The 17,123-nt window shown below is 54.1% G+C and overlaps 1 protein-coding gene across 2 annotated transcripts in view; it reads left to right on the top strand.

Moving 5' to 3' along the window:
- The window catches only part of PRKCB (protein kinase C beta), an 82,196-nt gene that overhangs the window by 59,048 nt on the left and 6,025 nt on the right, over nt 1-17,123 (top strand). For both annotated transcript variants that reach the window (XM_014886394.2, XM_014886393.2), the window contains exons 11-16: nt 2,790-2,881; nt 3,713-3,775; nt 5,336-5,474; nt 7,063-7,143; nt 7,374-7,481; nt 10,998-11,138. In XM_014886394.2, the coding sequence (XP_014741880.1) occupies nt 2,790-2,881; nt 3,713-3,775; nt 5,336-5,474; nt 7,063-7,143; nt 7,374-7,481; nt 10,998-11,138 (624 nt within the window). The remainder of the gene's footprint in view (nt 1-2,789; nt 2,882-3,712; nt 3,776-5,335; nt 5,475-7,062; nt 7,144-7,373; nt 7,482-10,997; nt 11,139-17,123) is intronic.

Genomic DNA, 17,123 nt, shown 5'->3' with positions numbered 1-17,123 from the left:
AGAGGGGGACAGGGCACCTTTAACACAATCCCTGCCCAGCCCTCGAGCAGCCTGTGAATGAGAATGTCCAGGTACACGTCAGTGGGAATCAGCAGAGCCCTTTAGAACCGTAACAATGCTTTCCAGGAGGATTACATTTTAATATTATCCCAGAAATTGCATTTACCAAACACATTGAGTGTATTTAAAGCCTGTGGCCCGGCTTTGCAGCACAGCAATCAGGATGTGGCAGCAGCAGCTACTTCACACAGCATCTCCCTGGCATCTGGAGTGAGTCAGTGCAGGATTATTCCTGCCAGACCTGTAGTAGCTTAATAGTAATCGTATTTGTAATGTAATCAAAATGTATAGCAGGGTGTATTATCAAAGGCTGGCACAAAGCACTTTGATTTCTGGGAGCACAGTCCAGAGCACACTTCTCCACCAGGGCTGTTGGCTCAGCGGCTTTGGGAGAGAGAAAAGCCCCAAATCTGTGTTTTAAAGGAAAAGGGAAGATGAGCAAGGAGAGAGCTCCTGCCTGGGGCTGGAGGGTGGGAGGTGCTGGGGGGTCTGGGGGGCTCTGCAGGGTCCCAGCTCAGAGCCTGGGCTCTGGGATAGGGGTGGGCTGGGGGTCCCTGGGTGTCCCCAGGTGAGCCCTGCCCTTGCTGTGACCTCTGGGGCACAGAAGCCACACTGAGATGAGAGATCACAGAATCACTGAGAGGATAAATCACAGATTGCTGGGATGGTTTGGGTTGGAAGGGACCTCACATCATTCCATGGGCAGGGACACCTCCCACTGTCCCAGGCTGCTCCAAGCCCTGTCCAGCCTGGCCTGGGACACTGCCAGGGATCCAGGGACAGCCACAGCTGCTCTGGGCACCCTGTGCCAGCCCTGCCCACCCTCCCAGAGAAGGATTTATTGCCAGTATCCAGTGAGGTGTGGATGGGGAGCCTGGCTGCTGTTCTGGCTCTGCCTCTCATCCCCAGCGTGCAGAGGATGGAGCAGGTCATGCAGGGCACTGAAAGGAGCCCTGGGATTGTCACCCAGGGAGGGGGGGAGTGTCACCAGCTCCGTGCCAGGCTCTGCAGTGCATTCACACCTCTGTGCTGTGCATTCACATCCCTGTGCTGCTCTGTGAGTTTGGATGCTCCAGACTTGGCCAGACACCATCCTTGGTGGCACTGCCAGCAGCCAGGCCAGCTCTGTGCCCATCCCTGGGTGGCACTGCCAGCTCTCTGTGCCCATGCCTTGGTGGCACTCACAGCTCTCTGTGCCCATCTCTCCTGCCCGTGGGCAGCCCAGCCATCTGCCTGCTTTAGTCACAGCACTGCTTCCCCTGGAGCTCCAGCTCTCCTTCCCCACCCAAAGGAGGAAAGCTCAGCTCCTGCTTTTCGAGCTCAGCTGGCTCTGGCTGTTTCAAGAGCCCATCTCTTTAATATTCTCCCTCCCAGAAGCACACTGATATATTTAGGAGGCAGCTGCAGCCGAGCCCGGCGCTGCCGTGCCTGTCACGGGCTGCCTGCCGTGGCTGTGCCTGCTCAAGGTGACATTGCTGCACGTGGCCAGCCCCTGCCAGGGCTGTCCTTCACACAGGGGCTGCTCCCGAATCCCCACAGGCAGCTGAAAAGCCAAATTCCCCGCTCCATCCCATGGGTGCCACGTGTTTTACACAGCCCCATTGCCCCTGTGCTGCTGTGTTTGATCTCCTGGGGCTGCCCCACGGCTGGGGGGGCTGTGCTGGGGCAGCAGCTGCTGAGCCCCAGCTCGTCTGGATGGGCAGTGCCAGGCTGGGCATTGCCCCATGGGTGCTGAACCCCATTTCCCTGCCTGGGCAGTGCCCCATGGGTGCTGACCCCCAGTTTCTCCCCAGCCCTGCTCATGGCAGTGCTCCAGCTGCACCTCCTGTGGGCTCCTTGTCCTTCCTGCCTGAAAAGCAGAGCAAAGCTTATCTAAGGAGGAAATGAGCAATGGGAATGGTTTTTTTATTATGTAATGCTGCCAACCTGCAGCTCCTGCAGTGCTCCAGCCTCTGTGTCCTTCCTTCCTTCCTTCTGTGGGTGGCATGGGGCAGCCCAGGGGTGTCACTGCAGGCCCTTGTGCCCTGTCCCTCTCCAGCTCTCCTGGAGCCTCTGTAGGCACTGGAAGGGGCTCTGAGCTCTCCCTGGAGCCTTCTCTTGGCTCTCCCAGCCTGGCTCCAGCCCTGGGAGCAGCTCCATGGCCTCCTCTGGACTCCTTTAACCCCCTGGGGACGTGACCAGAGTGATCAGAGCAGGCTGGAAGGAGTGAGGAGAGGGGAGCAGCCCCTCCTGCCTCCCCAGCTTCACCAGGGGTCCCCTGCACACCTGTGCACCCCACAGAGGGTCCCACATCCCTGCTGGGGGTGTCCCACATCCCTGCTGGTGTTTGGTCCCCATGGCAGCTCCTGTCCCCTGTGCATCCCTTGACTGAAGCCACGGAGTGCCTGGGAACTGCCAGCGAGGACCTGCAGAACAACACTCAGGAAATGGCTTCTGTCAAGAAATGTGTTCCTGGGAAGTGCAAAACCTCTGGTTTAGGGACTCCTCCACCTGCCTTCTCCAGTGGAGCTGTCTGCAGAGGGGCAGAGCTCCAGCCCCCAGCATTCCCAGGGGATTTGTATTTGTGGCTCTGTATGAGCAGGAGCCTATGGGGAGGACAGGGATGATGGCTGCATTTCCCTGGAATTACAGACTGGAGCTGCCAGTCACCTCGGCTCCTGTCTCTGACCCCTGCAGGTTCCCTGCTCTGATAATCCTGTTGCTAACTGCCTGCTTTTTTTTCCCTTCAGGATCGCTTGTATTTTGTGATGGAATATGTGAATGGTGGGGATTTGATGTACCAGATCCAGCAGGTTGGGAGGTTCAAGGAGCCCCACGCTGTGTAAGTGCAGTGGTTTGGCACCTTTGGGGTGGCTGTGGGATGTGCCTGTGCCATGGGGCTGCAAACAGAGTCCAAGGCACAGACTTTGCAGTGGCACAAATCAGGAGTGGGAAGATGCAGAAGAACTCTTGGCCTTTCTAAGGAAGCTGGTGCCTCCAGCTCACCCCTGGGGTACATTGTACTTGTGAGTGATTGTGCTAAAGGGATCAATTCAGGTACATGAAGGACAAGGCAGGGGGGTTTGGAGGCTTCCTGGGAGACCCCAGGGCTCTGCCCTGCCTGGTCCTTCCCCAGGGGATGAGAGGGATCTTGGGTTTGGGCTCCTCTGCCAGGGTGGCCACCCCAGGAGCTAACTGGGGGTTTTTGGCTCCTGTTCCTTGAGAGCAAGATGTGTTCCTCAAAGCCTCCAGATGCTCCCATAAAGCCCAAAAACGCTGAGCCTGGTGGGCTGAACCGGGCTCTTGTCTCTGGCAGAGTCCCCGGAGACCCAGAACATTCCCAAAAGGCAGCGCTGGTCCCACAGTGCCTGTGCCTCTGGGAGCAGGGCTGGCTTTCCCAGCCTCACTGCCAGCGTGCTGAGGAGCAGCCCTGGGTGCAGCTCTTGCTTAATTTGTGTAAGCACAAGTGACAGCCCCCAGCAGCCTGGTGGCATCACTGCCTGCTGTGAGCTCAGCTGCCTCGGGTCATCCTCCTGTGATCCTGCTCTGCAATTTCTCTGCCTTGTCCTTTGGTCACATCTGCCTGATGCGTTTCCTTCGCTGCCATCTGATCAGGAAGGTTCTCATTTATCTCCTGTAATTACCAGTCTTCCTTTTAAACCCCCTCCTCCAGGTTCTACGCAGCAGAAATCGCCATTGGGCTCTTCTTCCTGCAGAGCAAAGGCATCATTTACAGGTAGGTGAGCAGGTTCTTGTTCTTGTTCTTGTTCTTGTTCTTGTTCTTGTTCTTGTTCTTGTTCTTGTTCTTGTTCTTGTTCTTGTTCTTGTTCTTCTTCTTCTTCTTCTTCTTCTTCTTCTTCTTCTTCTTCTTCTTCTTCTCTTTCTCCTTCTTCTTCTCCTTCTGCAGCTGCCCACATGTAGAGGGGCAGGATCCTTAAGGTTGGAAATGACCTGTGGGGTCACTGGGTACCTGTGGGGTCACTGGGTGCCTGTGGGGTCACTGGGTGCCTGTGGGGTCACTGGGTGCCTGTAGGATCACTGGGTGCCTGTGGGGTCCAGCCATGGACACGTGGTGTGTCCCAAAAGGGAGCTGGCAGCTGGGGGTGCCCCTGGTTTGGAGGTTCCTGCCTTACCCCAGTTCATGGGAAGGCAGCTCTGGTTCTCTCCTGCCCCTGCTCCACGTGTTCCTCTCCACACAACACAAATTCTCCCTGGCAGCTGGAGCAGCTCCAATCCCCAAATTCGGCTGCAGGGCCCTGCTCTGTTCCCATTGCCGCTGGAGCCAGCGCTGGCCATGGCTCGTCCCGGGCTCTGCAGTGTCACTCTGTCACTTCTGCTGCAGCCACCGAGGCTTCTTTGCCATTCCCAGCATGATCCCAGCACCCAGGGTCACTGCCATGTGCAGGACCAGCCTCACAGGCTGCTGGTTTAGCTCTCACCACTGCTCTCCCCTGCTTGGGAGGATTCCCAGAGCCCAGGGCATGTCAGATGCCATTAAGTGCTCTGCAAAGGGAGATGCCAGCAGTGCTGCTGGAGTCAGGAGATGCTAAAGATGAAAGAAATGGAACAAGCTTGACATGAGGGCTGGTTTTTGCCATCAGCTGCTGTGGAGAGATCTGGGTCTGCTGGTCCCCAGTGGCTCTGCTTCCTTCCTTCCTCCAAATCCCAATCCCAGCTCGTGTCCGTGTGCCTTTGGCCTGTCAGGGTTCTGAGCACTGATGTGATAATTAGAAAATACAGCCCTAAACCCAGCAAGAATGTATAAACTGCACCAAAATACCCAGTGCTTGCTACAGAAGCGTCCTTGAGGCTGGAGCAGCCACCTCTGGAGTGGCTCAAGGCTGGGACTTGGATCCAGGGGTCAGGGCTTGGATCCACTTCTAGAGTTTGTGCAAAGGAGCAGAGCTCCTGGGGGCTGGGTACCCCGGCTATTCTGGGGGTGAGGGTCAGAGGGAAACACAGCTGGGTTGTGTTCTGGGGGGAGCAGAGCACAGGTGAGGCAGGGAATTGTGCTGAGCAGGTGAGAGCTCCAAGCGCACTTGGATTTTCACGGGAGCGAAAGAAAAAAAATCAATTCAACCTTTCTCCTGCCAGATGAGAGTTTTCCATCCCACACTTCAAAGGGCTGTGCCCAGCACAGCATTCCTCTGGGTTAGAAGTAAAACCAACGCTGCATCCTGACAGAGCTCTGAGTTGTTTTCAGTGGTTTCCCCGAACATTATCCACAAAGGGTCGGGCTGTGGGACGCAGGCACTCACCCCGTGTGTTGTGTCACGGCTTTGCTGTCGCCCTGCAGGGACCTGAAGCTGGACAACGTGATGCTGGACAGCGAGGGGCACATAAAGATCGCTGACTTTGGCATGTGCAAGGAGAACATCTGGGACGGGGTGACCACCAAGACCTTCTGTGGCACTCCGGACTACATCGCACCCGAGGTATGGACCAGGGGGGCCTGATGGTCCCTGGGACCCTCCTGCTGCTCCCTCCACCTGTCTCTGGGCAGCTTTCCAGCTGATCCAGGGCCATTCAGGAATTCTCCATCAGCCTGCAGAGTTCACTCCCTCGGCATTGTCCATCCCCACATCCCCCTAAGGGAGCAGGGATGCTGGGTGTGCCTCCCTGTTGTGCTGTGTCCTGGTGCTGCCCTGCCTGCAGTGTTTTTCCCTCTCTGGGGTTTTTCCCTTGCCCACCCTGCTGGCAGCTCTGTGCCTGTTCTGTCCTTGGCGTGCTCAGACCCACCACAGGTTGCTCCTGGAAATGACAAACCCAGAGCTCAGCCCTGCCCCTCACTGTGGGTGTGATAGAAGCTTCCAGCACAGCATGGCCAGTGAGAAACAGGGAATTATCAGTGGGTAAGATTTTCATGTGGAGTGGAAATCCTTGGATCTCTGTTTGCAGTGAGGGATGTGTGTGATGGGGACAGGCTCCCCATCCCTGGCTCTAGACCCCCACAAAATGAGTTTGCATTTGGTTATTACTGATGTGATCGAGTCACACAGGACTCTTCCATCAAGTGCTCTATGGGCACAGTTTAGTGCCAGATTGCAAAATTCAGAGGAGGAGTTCTTCTCAAATGTCCATTCCCTTCATTTAAAAGTATCCCTCTAAACTCTTGTCACTGCTGAATTTGCAATGATGAAGTTAATATTTAGCCATTTAAATGTTTTAGAGACAGAGATTCTCTTTGCTAGGACATCAATGAGTGCTACCCCACATTGTGGTTGCTGCACCCAGTGAGGTTTCCCATTATTGGATCCAACGTGTGTTCCCTCCCTCATCCCAGCAGGATTAATGCTGCTGGTGTTGGTGCAGAGCTTGTCACTGTGGGTGATTAATGCTCCTTCAGAGCAGGACAAATGACCAGTTCTCCATGTGTTTGCCCAAGTGTTTTCACTTTAACTCTTCTTTTCCTCTCCTTGCTGTAATTCATCTTTTTTTCCCGAAAAAAACAGCAAATGGGAAATGAGGATGCAAATCACTTTGGCAGCCAGGAAAGGCATTAAAGGCTGTGGGTCTCCGAGGAGAGATCCCACTGCCCTTGGGAGCAGAGCAGGGCCCTTGTGCTGCTCTGTGCCTGCTCCTCCAGGGAGCTGCAAAGTGGCCAAAGTGGCTCCAGGCTGGAACTGTCCTGTGATCTGCTTGACCCATTTCTGGCCCTTTTTCTATTCTGAGCAGAGCTGTGTGTGTGCTCAGGTGACAGGGACAGCCTGAGAACAGCCCCTGAATTGTGTGATTCCCTCTGAGCAAAGCTGCTGCTCACCTGCTGGGCTGTGACCTCCCCAAACCAGCACTGGGGACTGCACAGCACAGGGGATTTCTTCAAAGCTCTTTCCTTTTAAAGACCTTTAAGGTGTGAACTGTTCACACCTGAATTTTCCCAGGGCAAAGAGCAGGGGGAGGGACTCCGGGTGTGCTCAGGGGAGGGATTCCACTGCTGGGATGTGTCCCAGGGAATGGTGGCTGTGCCCTGTGCCACAGGGTCAGGGTGGGGCTGTAATGCTGCTGGTGCTGTTGTTTTTGCAGATCATTGCTTACCAGCCCTATGGGAAATCTGTGGACTGGTGGGCATTTGGAGTCCTGCTCTATGAGATGTTGGCTGGCCAGGTAATTGAGTTTGAATTGATTAAAATCTCTGGGCTGGGTCACGTTCCACTGTGAGCACAGGCTGCCCTGGGGCTTGCCACGTGGATGGGGGTGACACTGGGGGCACAGCCCCAGGGGCTGCAGTGACAAGATTGGTGTCACTGTGTGGGGCTGGCTCCAGGGCCGGGGACCACAGCAGCACACGGGAGCTCTGAGGTGCAGGGTGTGGAGCTGAGTGTGCTTTGCTCCAGGCCCCCTTTGAGGGAGAAGATGAAGATGAGCTCTTCCAGTCCATCATGGAGCACAACGTCGCCTACCCCAAGTCCATGTCCAAGGAGGCAGTGGCCATCTGCAAAGGGGTAAGGGCTGGGCTGGGTCCTGAGCTGGGCTGGGGGGGGGTGTGGGGAGGGAGATCCTGCACCCCTGGGGGGTCCCAGCTCATCCCAGTGCTCCCCAGCATCACCAGGCTCTGACACTGCTGGGTTCTGGTGCCTGTGCCCTCCAGTCCTAAAACCACAACTCTGTGGTGTGTGTGCACTAAACCCAGGTGAAAATAACTCCTGCATCCTCTCTGGGCCCTTCCACTGGGACTGGGGCTGGCCTGGGGACAGGGCAGAACTGGGGTGTCCTCACCAGGTGAGGACAGGGCTGCTCTCTGAACCTGTGCCTGAAATGAAAAATGATGCTCAGGGAAAATGGAGCAGGGAAAATGTGATTCCCAAACAGTTCTCCTAAGATCAGACACAAAACCTTCATCCTTCCACTTAGCTGTGACAAGTTGCCCTTCAGGACCACCTGAAGCTCTGCTCTGTCTCCACGAGGTCAGGGCAGCATTTTCATTATCCTGTCTCTTAATTTGCAGTGAAGCTCTGCCTTGCCCAGCATCCCAGGCTGGGCTCTCCATGGACTGGGCCTAGGCCTGACTTAATTGCAGCCTGAATTAATTTGGGATGTGATGGATAAAGGCTGCCGAGGTCCTGATGTTGTTTTGTGTGCTTGGGACTGAGCCTCATCTCACCCCCCAGTGCCACACACTGCTATAAATAAGTGTTTGTGTAGGAATTTAAGAAATGTTTGCTTATAATAGTTAATATTGAAAATATCTGAATGTTCTCTCTCTCAAAATAGTGTTTCTATCTGCAAGTGACACATCCTGTGCTCAGCTCTCCCACTGCAGCATTTCAGAGCCTCTTCCTGGCATTGCCAGGATTCTGAGCTGCTGCTCGAGGGGAACCTTCCCTTGTCCCGTGGGGAAAAAGCTGCTGCAGGTGTCCCCACCTGGGCTGGGGCACAGGGAAGGGCTGCCCTGCCACACTCAGCAAGGGGCAGGAAAATCAAGTCCTTAATTCAGAAACCGGCTGTCACCATCTCCCATCCCCTTGGTGGTGTTTTTTGGGATGGAAAGGGAAAATCCAGCGTGTTCCTGGTCAGGCAGGGGGTGGGGGACCCTGCTGAGCATCCCCCAGGCTGGGCCAGCAGAGGCTCAGCAGGGCCCAGGCTCACTGCTTGTTTTTTTTATTGCTGCTGCACCAGGCACGATGTGGGTGCTGTAAATCAGTGAGCAGGGGCTGCAGGGGCTGCAGGGGCTGCAGGTGCAGCTGCCCTGGCTTTTCTCACTCTGGGGATGGGAGGCTGCATGGGAGGATATTTGGGCAGGCACTGAGGGTTGGTTCTCCATCAATTCCTGGGGTTTTTTTTAGCAGTGGTGTTTCCCTCTCTGTTGTTTCAAAACCTCGTGGCATTTTTTGCCACCACCAAACTTCTACACCAGAAACTTTAATGAGAAGGGCATGTGGGATTTAAGAACTTTTTAGTAAGCTGGGAATTAAGTGTTTATGTTTTCCCCTGAAATAGTGAAATACCCTTTGATGAGCTGCACTGAGCTGTTTGTGTTGGGTGTGGCAGGGCACAAACCCAGTGGGGAACTGGAGGAACCCCTGCCCTACTGGTGAGGGGTTTGGGATTTCACCAGCACCTTCTCCAAACCCATTTCTCTGTTCCCCCACGGTTTCACTCTGATATTCTGGTGCCAGTCACCCCTTCCTGCTGCACTGCTGGGAGAGGGAATGTGTTTGCTCCTGAAGGTCTGGCAGCCAGCAGAGCCCAGAGCCAGGTTCATCAGGGATCCCTGGCTGGCAGGAGCCTGGAGCCTTCCCCAGGCTCGGGGACACAGTTCCGGCAATTAACAGCCCTATTAACAAAACCCCCGGATCCAACAGAGCACTGCCCTGCTCTGCTGGGTTTGTTCCTGAGCTCAGGGCTGTGTCCCTGGGCAGCTGCTCCAGGGGGGCTCTCCTGAGCCCCACGTTGGTTCCAGGAGCTTTTCCCACCCCACGGGAGGGGTTTGGTGGTGCCTGAGCAGAGCAGAGGAGCAGGTCATGGCCAGCAGCTCCCTCTTCAATCTCTGCCTGGCAGCAAAGGCCTGGAATGTTTTCTGCAGGATTCTGGGGACATTTGCAGGTCTTTTGGGTGGAATTTCCCCCTGTGATGCTGCCTGAGGAAAGCCCAGCAGGGCTGCAGCCCGTGCTGCTGCCACACGTGTTTGTCACCTGTGCCACCTTCCCAGCTCCTGGTTTTGTCCTCGGGGTTTTATTTTGTAAAGGGCTGCGTGCTGCAATGCCGAGGGAAACTCAATTATTAACAAAAAGCAAGTTGGAAAAATCTTCTTGCTTTTGTTTTTGCTGGCCCCTCCCTCCCTGGCCCTCCAGCCTGGCTCCCTGCTTGGGCACAGGCACTGCAAGGCTGATGCTGATGCCAGTCACATCCTCACCCTGAGCAGAGGCTGGAAAATCCCTGGCCCAGGCTGCAGAGCCTGCCAGGCCCTTGCTGTTTGTGGATTTCCAGGGAGATGCTGCCTGGTGGAAGCTGCTCTCCATCACTCCCCCAGCTGCAGATGCTGTCACAGCTGGAGGCCAGGGATGTGGAGCTGTTTGCTCACAGAGCAGTTGGTGGCTCTGCTCTCACCTTGTATTTGTTGGAGTTTTTTGGTCCATTCAGGTTTTAGGTTTGGTTTTGGTTTTTTTCCTTCCCCCCCAGGGTTTTCCTTGCTTTCAGTGCCCTATTGCAGCCGTTAAAGATGGGATTTCCTAAGCAAGTTTTTGTGCCCTTGGGGTGGCAGGGCTGGCCTGTGTCCAGGCAGTGGCTGGGAGGTGTCTCAGCTCCCCAGCCACAGCCCTGGCACCTCCTGTCCCTCGCAGGGACAGCCCTTTTAATAAAGCAGTGCTTTTGTTGCAGGTACAAAGCTCATATTTCTCCATCCTTATCAATGTCTTGTGAATCTCTGGAATCTCCATCTGATCTCTGAGCACTGCCCCAGGATATTAATGTTGTACAGCTGTAATTCCTGGGGCTCCTCTCCCTTATTGAGCCAGTGAAGAGAAGTTTAGATGATAAACAACATTAATGGGCTGTTTGTGCTGCTTTTCCTCCAAATTGACTCTCTCCTTAGAAATCCACCTCGTGTCTCTGGAGGTGAGAGGGTTCTGCTTCCAGGGCTGATGGAAGTTTTGGAGGGCAGATTATCCATCCTAAAGGGGCTCTGGGTTTTAGAGTCCACCCTGCAGATGCTGAGAAGTTTGTGCCCAGCACAGGGAGGCTGGGCAGCCCGGGGCTGTTCCTTGGCAAACCAGCTTCATTCCCAGACACAGAGGGGATGTGCCCACCACGAACCTGCCGTCTGCACAGTCTGCTCTCATTGTCAGCCTTCCCTGGCCCTGAGTCACTCCAGCTTCTTCCTCAGTGTCCTCCCCTTGGAGCCCCAAAGGCGCCGGGAGGGTCAGGACCCTGATGTGGGGTGTGCTGTGACACAGCTCCCCGGGGGCCTCTCAGAGGGGACAAAGGACAGGCTGTGACTGTGTGCTCCCTGCTGTCCCCAGCTGATGACCAAGCACCCTGCCAAGCGCCTGGGCTGTGGCCCCGAGGGGGAGAGGGACATCAAGGAGCACGCCTTCTTCCGCTACATCGACTGGGACAAGCTGGAGCGCAAGGAGATCCAGCCCCCGTTCAAGCCAAAGGCTGTAAGTGTGTCTTTGTCCCCCTGGGTGCCACTGCTGGGTCCCCCCAGTGTCCCACTCCAGACCCCTCTGTCCCCCTGCCTCGTCTCTCTCTGTCCCACTGCCAGGTTCCCCCTCTGTCCCAGGGACTCTCTGGGATCTCTCTCCCACCCTCAGTGGCTGCTGCTCATCCTGGAGGTGTCTCCTCCCTCTCTGTCCCCTTGGAAGGTGGTGATCCCTGGGATGTGGCACTGCCACAGCCTTGCTGGGCCAGGACAAGTCCCTGATCCCGGTCCCAGCTCTGGCTTGCAGGGGTGGCAGCTCCACACGTTCAGCTCCTGGACCCCTTTGTGTTTGTTGCAGCTTTGTCTGTTCTGTGCTCGGTAAAGCTCTGCTTTCAGGGAGAGCACGGAGAGGGAGTTCCTTGGGTGGAGGGTGCTCGGTGCCTTTAGCTCTGCTCTCTCTGCTCCAGCAGGTTTTTCCATTCCAGAGAGGAATGAAACACCCCTGTGGTGGCTGCCCCACCTGCTCTGGCATGGATGGGGCAGGGATGCTGGCCAGGAGAGCTGCCCCTCACCCTGGGGCTGCTGGCCCTGCCCTGCCTTGTGTTTGGGGCTGCTTGTTTGGATTCCAGGCAGAAGATTTTTCACCAGGTTCACTCCTGGCACTCCCAGTGCCTTTGCAGGGAGCTCCAAGGGTGCTGCCCTGCACTGCACAGCCCGGGCTGTGTCCACACCACTGAGGGGCAGGGTCCTGCTCCCCCTCCTGTCCTGTCCTGTCCTGTCCTGTCCTGCTCTCTCCAGCCCCGGAGAGAGTCTGGATTTGTCCCTGCCTGCCTTTCCCTGGCAGGGAAGGGACCCTTCAGGGCAGTGGAGCGTGTGGGAACAGCATCACTGGGAGAGCTGTAACTCTGATATCCCAGCACAGTGGTGTGGAAGTGTCTGGGGCCGTTTGTGCATCCCATAATTCGCTGTCTGGGGCTGGGATCCGACCTTTGTGCCAGGGGATGCTGAGGTACAAGGGGGGGATCCAGGAGCTCCAGCTGTGGAGGGATCCTGGTCCATACCTGGATCCACTGAAGGGGCACCATGGGGTTGTTGTGCAGAATTCCCTCTCCTGAATCCATGTCTTCTGCCATTTCCCACCTCTGTGTCCATTTTCCAGTGAAGCTGCTGCTCTTGTGTCCCCTCCACCCATCTCTGTGTCCCTGAGCAGCTCCCCAGTGTCCCTGCCTGCCCTGGGCAGGGCCTGAGCGTTGGTGTTTGGTGTTTTACAGTGAAAAACAACTGAATTCCATCAAAAGGAATCCCTACTGCTCTGCTGCTTTAAAATGTGCAAATCTTGTCCTGTTTTAAATGTCTCCTTTCTTTAAAAATCCCCCTGGCACCAGCCCTGGGGAGGGGCACTGTGAGCTGTCACTTCACCCAGCAGCTGGCACCCGGAAAATTCCCTGTTTGATAGGACAGGGAGATTAACAGCAGCTGATTTGGGATTTAGGGAGGATTAAGACAACTCAGGTACCTGCTGATAGCTGATATTTCTCCAGCAGTGCCTCCGTGCTGGAAAAAGCTGTTTCTGTGGTGCCAGCCGTGAGCACAGGGTGGAGCAGGGATGGGGATGGGGCTGGGACACTGCAAGGAGCATTTTGGGGTGACCAGGGAAGATGTGGCCAAATCCTTGTGACCTTCAGGTGGCCACACCAGGACCAAGTGCTGCTGCACTGCAGGTTGGTGCTGGCCTGGCTCTTCACCTTGGCTTAAGTCTGTTTTATTTTCCTTTTTTTTTTTTTTTTTTTTTTTATAATTAGCATCTCTAAAGGTCAGGCTGCAGGAATTGTCTGTATCCAGAGCTTCAAAATAAGGAATGAGATGCAAATGAGGGCTGGGAGTTGAGGCTCCCCTTTCTCCAGTCCATGGGGACTGGGCTCCAAGGGGAGCAGAGCCCCATCCAAATTCTCTGCAGCCTCATTTTGCTCGTGAGGCATCATCAGTCCGTGTTTGATTTGAGCTCCTGGCTCAGCTCCTGCCAGTCCCCACAGAGCCACCTTTGCTCCCTGGCCCTGCTGCAGCCCCCACCAATCCTTTGGCCACATTTCCCTGGCCCTGCAGCCTCTCTGCAGTTTGGGATGGGGGCACAGGGAGGCTGCAGGGGTTTGGGCATTGCAGCCCTCCCAAAACCTCCAGCATTTCCCCACCAGCAGCACATGGAGGCTGAGCCTGGCCAGGCTGCTCTGAGCTCGGAGTGAATTCCCAGGAGCTGCTGTGCTGCTCTGTGCTTGATTAACCTTTATCACAGAGTCAGCAACGAGACACATCAGGGGCTGCCTTGTCTTTGGTGGTTCTGACGTGGGGCTCTGCTTGGCTGCTCCCTGCTCTGGCTGCTGCATAACAATTCCTTTCCTGGGTCTGCAGCTACCCTGGGAGTGTATTTACACTTCCCTGCTCTCCCTGTCTCTCGTTGAGATAATTATTGTTTTTGGTGTCTAATTACTCCTTTACTTTACATAAAGCCTAGTGATTTGAAAAAGTCTCATTTTGAAAGCGCTGGAATCACACAGCAGAACCCAGGATTATTCACAACAGCATGGGGGATTTAAAAAAATTTGCTTTTAATCTAATATTTTTTAATTGCATAAATTAATTTCCCCCCTAACTGCTTGGAGTTAATTAATATTGAAATGCCACTCTCAGACCCAGGTGTGTACAAACACCAGTTCCCTGCACAGGGGGGTTTGTAGCCTTAGTTCAGCCTGTACAAGGTGAGTTCTAATGTTTGCATAAGCAATTTCCTAATTAGATGGGATTTAAGGATTGAGGGGCTGCCTTTGGGCAGGTGGATGTGCTGAGGTTAAACATCCCTGATGATCCAGTCAGGATTTGCTCTGAGACCCAGGGCCCTGTAGAGACTTTCCCTGGGATTTCCCAGACTATTCAGCCTCTGGTTTCAGTGGGTTAGGCAGAAATTTGGCTTTTTCCCTGGGAGAGGGGTGGTCCCACACCAGGATCCCTTGCAGTGGATTCTCCCTTTGACAGCAGCAGGGATAAAGGGATGTGCTGGGGCATCCCAAACTGGGTGCCAGGCACAAGGGAAAGGCACCACTGTCCCCCCTGACCCTCAGTGTGTCCCCAGATTATTGCTGTGATTCCAAATTCCCCTAAATGTGATTTCCAGAAGAGCCCTGATCCTCCCCAGGGGGCAAGGAGCCAATTCCCTGGCCCAGGGCAGCCCCAGGAAGGTCAGACTTGCCCAGGAGATGCCTGCAAGGTGGGACTGTGGCTGTGCCACTGGTCTGGGACAAAACCCTGGGAAATTGAGGGTGCCCAGCACCTCCCCTGGCCCTGGGAGCCAGGGTGGGGGGCAGCAGCATCCTGGGTTTCTTATGGCCCTTGATTGCATCCCAGGGATCAATGGAAAATATTTTATTGTGCCTTTTGTCTCTATTGGAAATCAAGCAGGGAGGTGATTAAATCCAAGGCCATCTTTGGAGCTGACAGGTTTATTTCTGCAGCTCAGGGAGAAAAGCCATTCTGTGCTGGCTATAAATATTGGACAGGACACACCAGGATTTATGTGAGATAAATTGCCACCCTCCCCCTTTCTCCAGTCAGGATGGAGGGATGCCTGTACATTCATATCAGACTAAAATGAGGACAATTCTTCACTAGATGGCTTTAGATAAACGTAAAAAATCCATATGGCATCTGTGTCCATTAACCAGGAACTTAAATTTGGGAAGCTGTAAGGAAGGTGCTGGTGCAGACAGTGACAGGATCCTCCCTGCTCTCCCTCAGCCAAACCTGGAGCCTGGAACTCAGCTCCTCCAGACCTCAGGGTAGGGCTGGGAGGTGCCTTCTGTAAACTCAGAGACACTTTTCAGCTTGAAAGTATTGATTTTACCCATCCATTTTGTCTGCATCCAAACAGAAAGTCTATAAATTCCACACAGCAGGGCAGGAAATACCATGGATAGATGCAACTTTTCAGATTTTCCATCCACATATTCTTACCTCATTGCTTGATAGTGAGAAATCCTTGCTTGCCAATATGCATATTAAAATATATTTGTTCTTCCTATTCCAATAACTGGCAGCCTCTCATCAGGATTAATTTTCCAGTCTTTCTGAGGGGGTTGCTGGTTTGATTTTTTTTTTAATTATTTTTTTTTCCTGAGCACATTTCTTCCTAGCCAAGAGGCAGGCAGTGCTGTCAGACACTGCTGGGCTGCCCTGGGTGTCTGCACTGAGATCTCCTGGAGCTCAGAGGGGATGAGAACGGGGCTGGGGGCTCTGGGGGTTTTTTGGGAGCTGCAGGTGAGCCCTGCCAAGGGTGGCACTGCCTGGATGAGCCAGAGCACATTGCAGCTTTGCCAGGGATGCTGTCCCCAGTCTGTGCCACCCCAGTGGCCCTGCCAGCCCAGCCTGGCTGCTCCTGCCCTGCCTTTGGCCCCTGGGCTCCGTGGGGCTGGCAGCTCTCCTCTGCAGGATTTAATTGCTGCTCTGATGTTAATGGGGTGGTCTGGGGGAGGTGTTGGGCTGGGGCTCACTTGTCAAACATCTCAAACATCCTCCCCAGAGCTGGGGATGCCCTGCCCAGGACAGGGGAGCAGGGCTGGGCATGGGCAGGAGGTCAGGGAGCAGAAGTTTAACCAAGCCAGACTAGGAATGTAAAGATGTGGCTTTACCAATGCCAGGGTGCCACGCTGAGGGGCTGGAGCTGCAGTTAAATCCCCTCAAACATTGGCCCTTGAGCTCGGTGTCGAGGGTTGAGGAGAGCAAGTGTCTCACCTGGTGCTGTGAGGAGCTACAAACCTGCCAAAGGAGCAGCCCATGGATGTCTGATGGATATCCCTGCTGTCTCCCCTGAAACCTCTGAGCTGAGGAAGGAGCTGGGAAACATTGACTTCTGTGTGTATCTATCATTAATATTTTATTATATTTAGTCTGATGTTTATTAAAAATGCAGATCTGTTTACTTAACAAATGCAAGTTAAATGCCCAGGAAAAATTGTGGCAGGAGGAAACCTCTGAGCAGTGCAGACATGATGGAAACCTCCTGCTCTGGGGAGAGGGGGGGATGCCCAGGTGGGCAGTGCCCTGGAGCAGGTACCAGGTGTGTGTGGGCAGGAACCATCACAACCCATCCCATTGCTCTGTGGCACGGCCAGGGTTTGCCAGCCCCAGGCTGTTGGGAGTCACTAAGTCAGAATTTTTCAGAGAGAAATCAGAGTGCAGGGATTGAATTAAAGCCTTTGGATGGATTGAAGGATGTTAAGCCACTCACACATAAAGTAGAGGTGTAAGTTTAAGTTTCAGTATAAGCAAGCAAGTAAGTAGAATAAGTTTTAAGTGCTTTTAGTGAGTAAAGGTCTTGGATACCAGAGGAGTAGTACAAGTTCTAGTGAAGGTTGAAAAACACAGTCCTGGATACTGGTGTTTCTGTGGAGGCTCCAAGAACCTGGTATCAGAGTTAGAATAATAGACTTATAGTAAGAATATTGCTTACATTTTTCAGTTAGAACAAGACAGGCCATGATTGTAGTTTATACATAGCCTGGTGTGCTAAGAAATCAGAAATCTAACAGGTTAAGGAGCTGTGGTTTGAATTTGTGTCTTAACTTGTTGGGAAGTTTCTATAAAAGAACGTGCATTAGGGGAGATCCTGGTCCATTTTGCCTTTGGTTTTTGCCATTGGTTTGCTTTGTTTTTGCCTTTGAGACTGATGTGCTTCTGCAATAAATAACTTTATGGCATCTGTGAGCTGCTTGGCTCTTTGAAGACAAACAACCCAACGAGTTGGGTGCCTAAGAGCACCCAGGGGGTCTAACCTCACAGTTGGTGCCCTGATTTAACTCACTTTAAAAAGGCTTTAAGCTACTGTTGGGCCTCGTTGAAGTGAGGTATAAAACACACTGGGTTAGTGAGCAGGGCGTGGCTGTGGAGAAAAAAATCCTTTTTTCCTCTCCAGTCCTCCAGCTAGCTCGGGACCAGAGAGGAAAATGAGATTTACCTC

Source organism: Sturnus vulgaris, chromosome 16 (assembly GCF_052056855.1).
Source record: "Sturnus vulgaris isolate bStuVul1 chromosome 16, bStuVul1.hap1, whole genome shotgun sequence".
Classification (NCBI taxonomy): Eukaryota; Metazoa; Chordata; class Aves; order Passeriformes; family Sturnidae; genus Sturnus; species Sturnus vulgaris.
The sequence above is the reverse complement of the archived record's forward strand: the minus strand, read 5'-3'. Positions and strand labels throughout refer to the sequence as shown.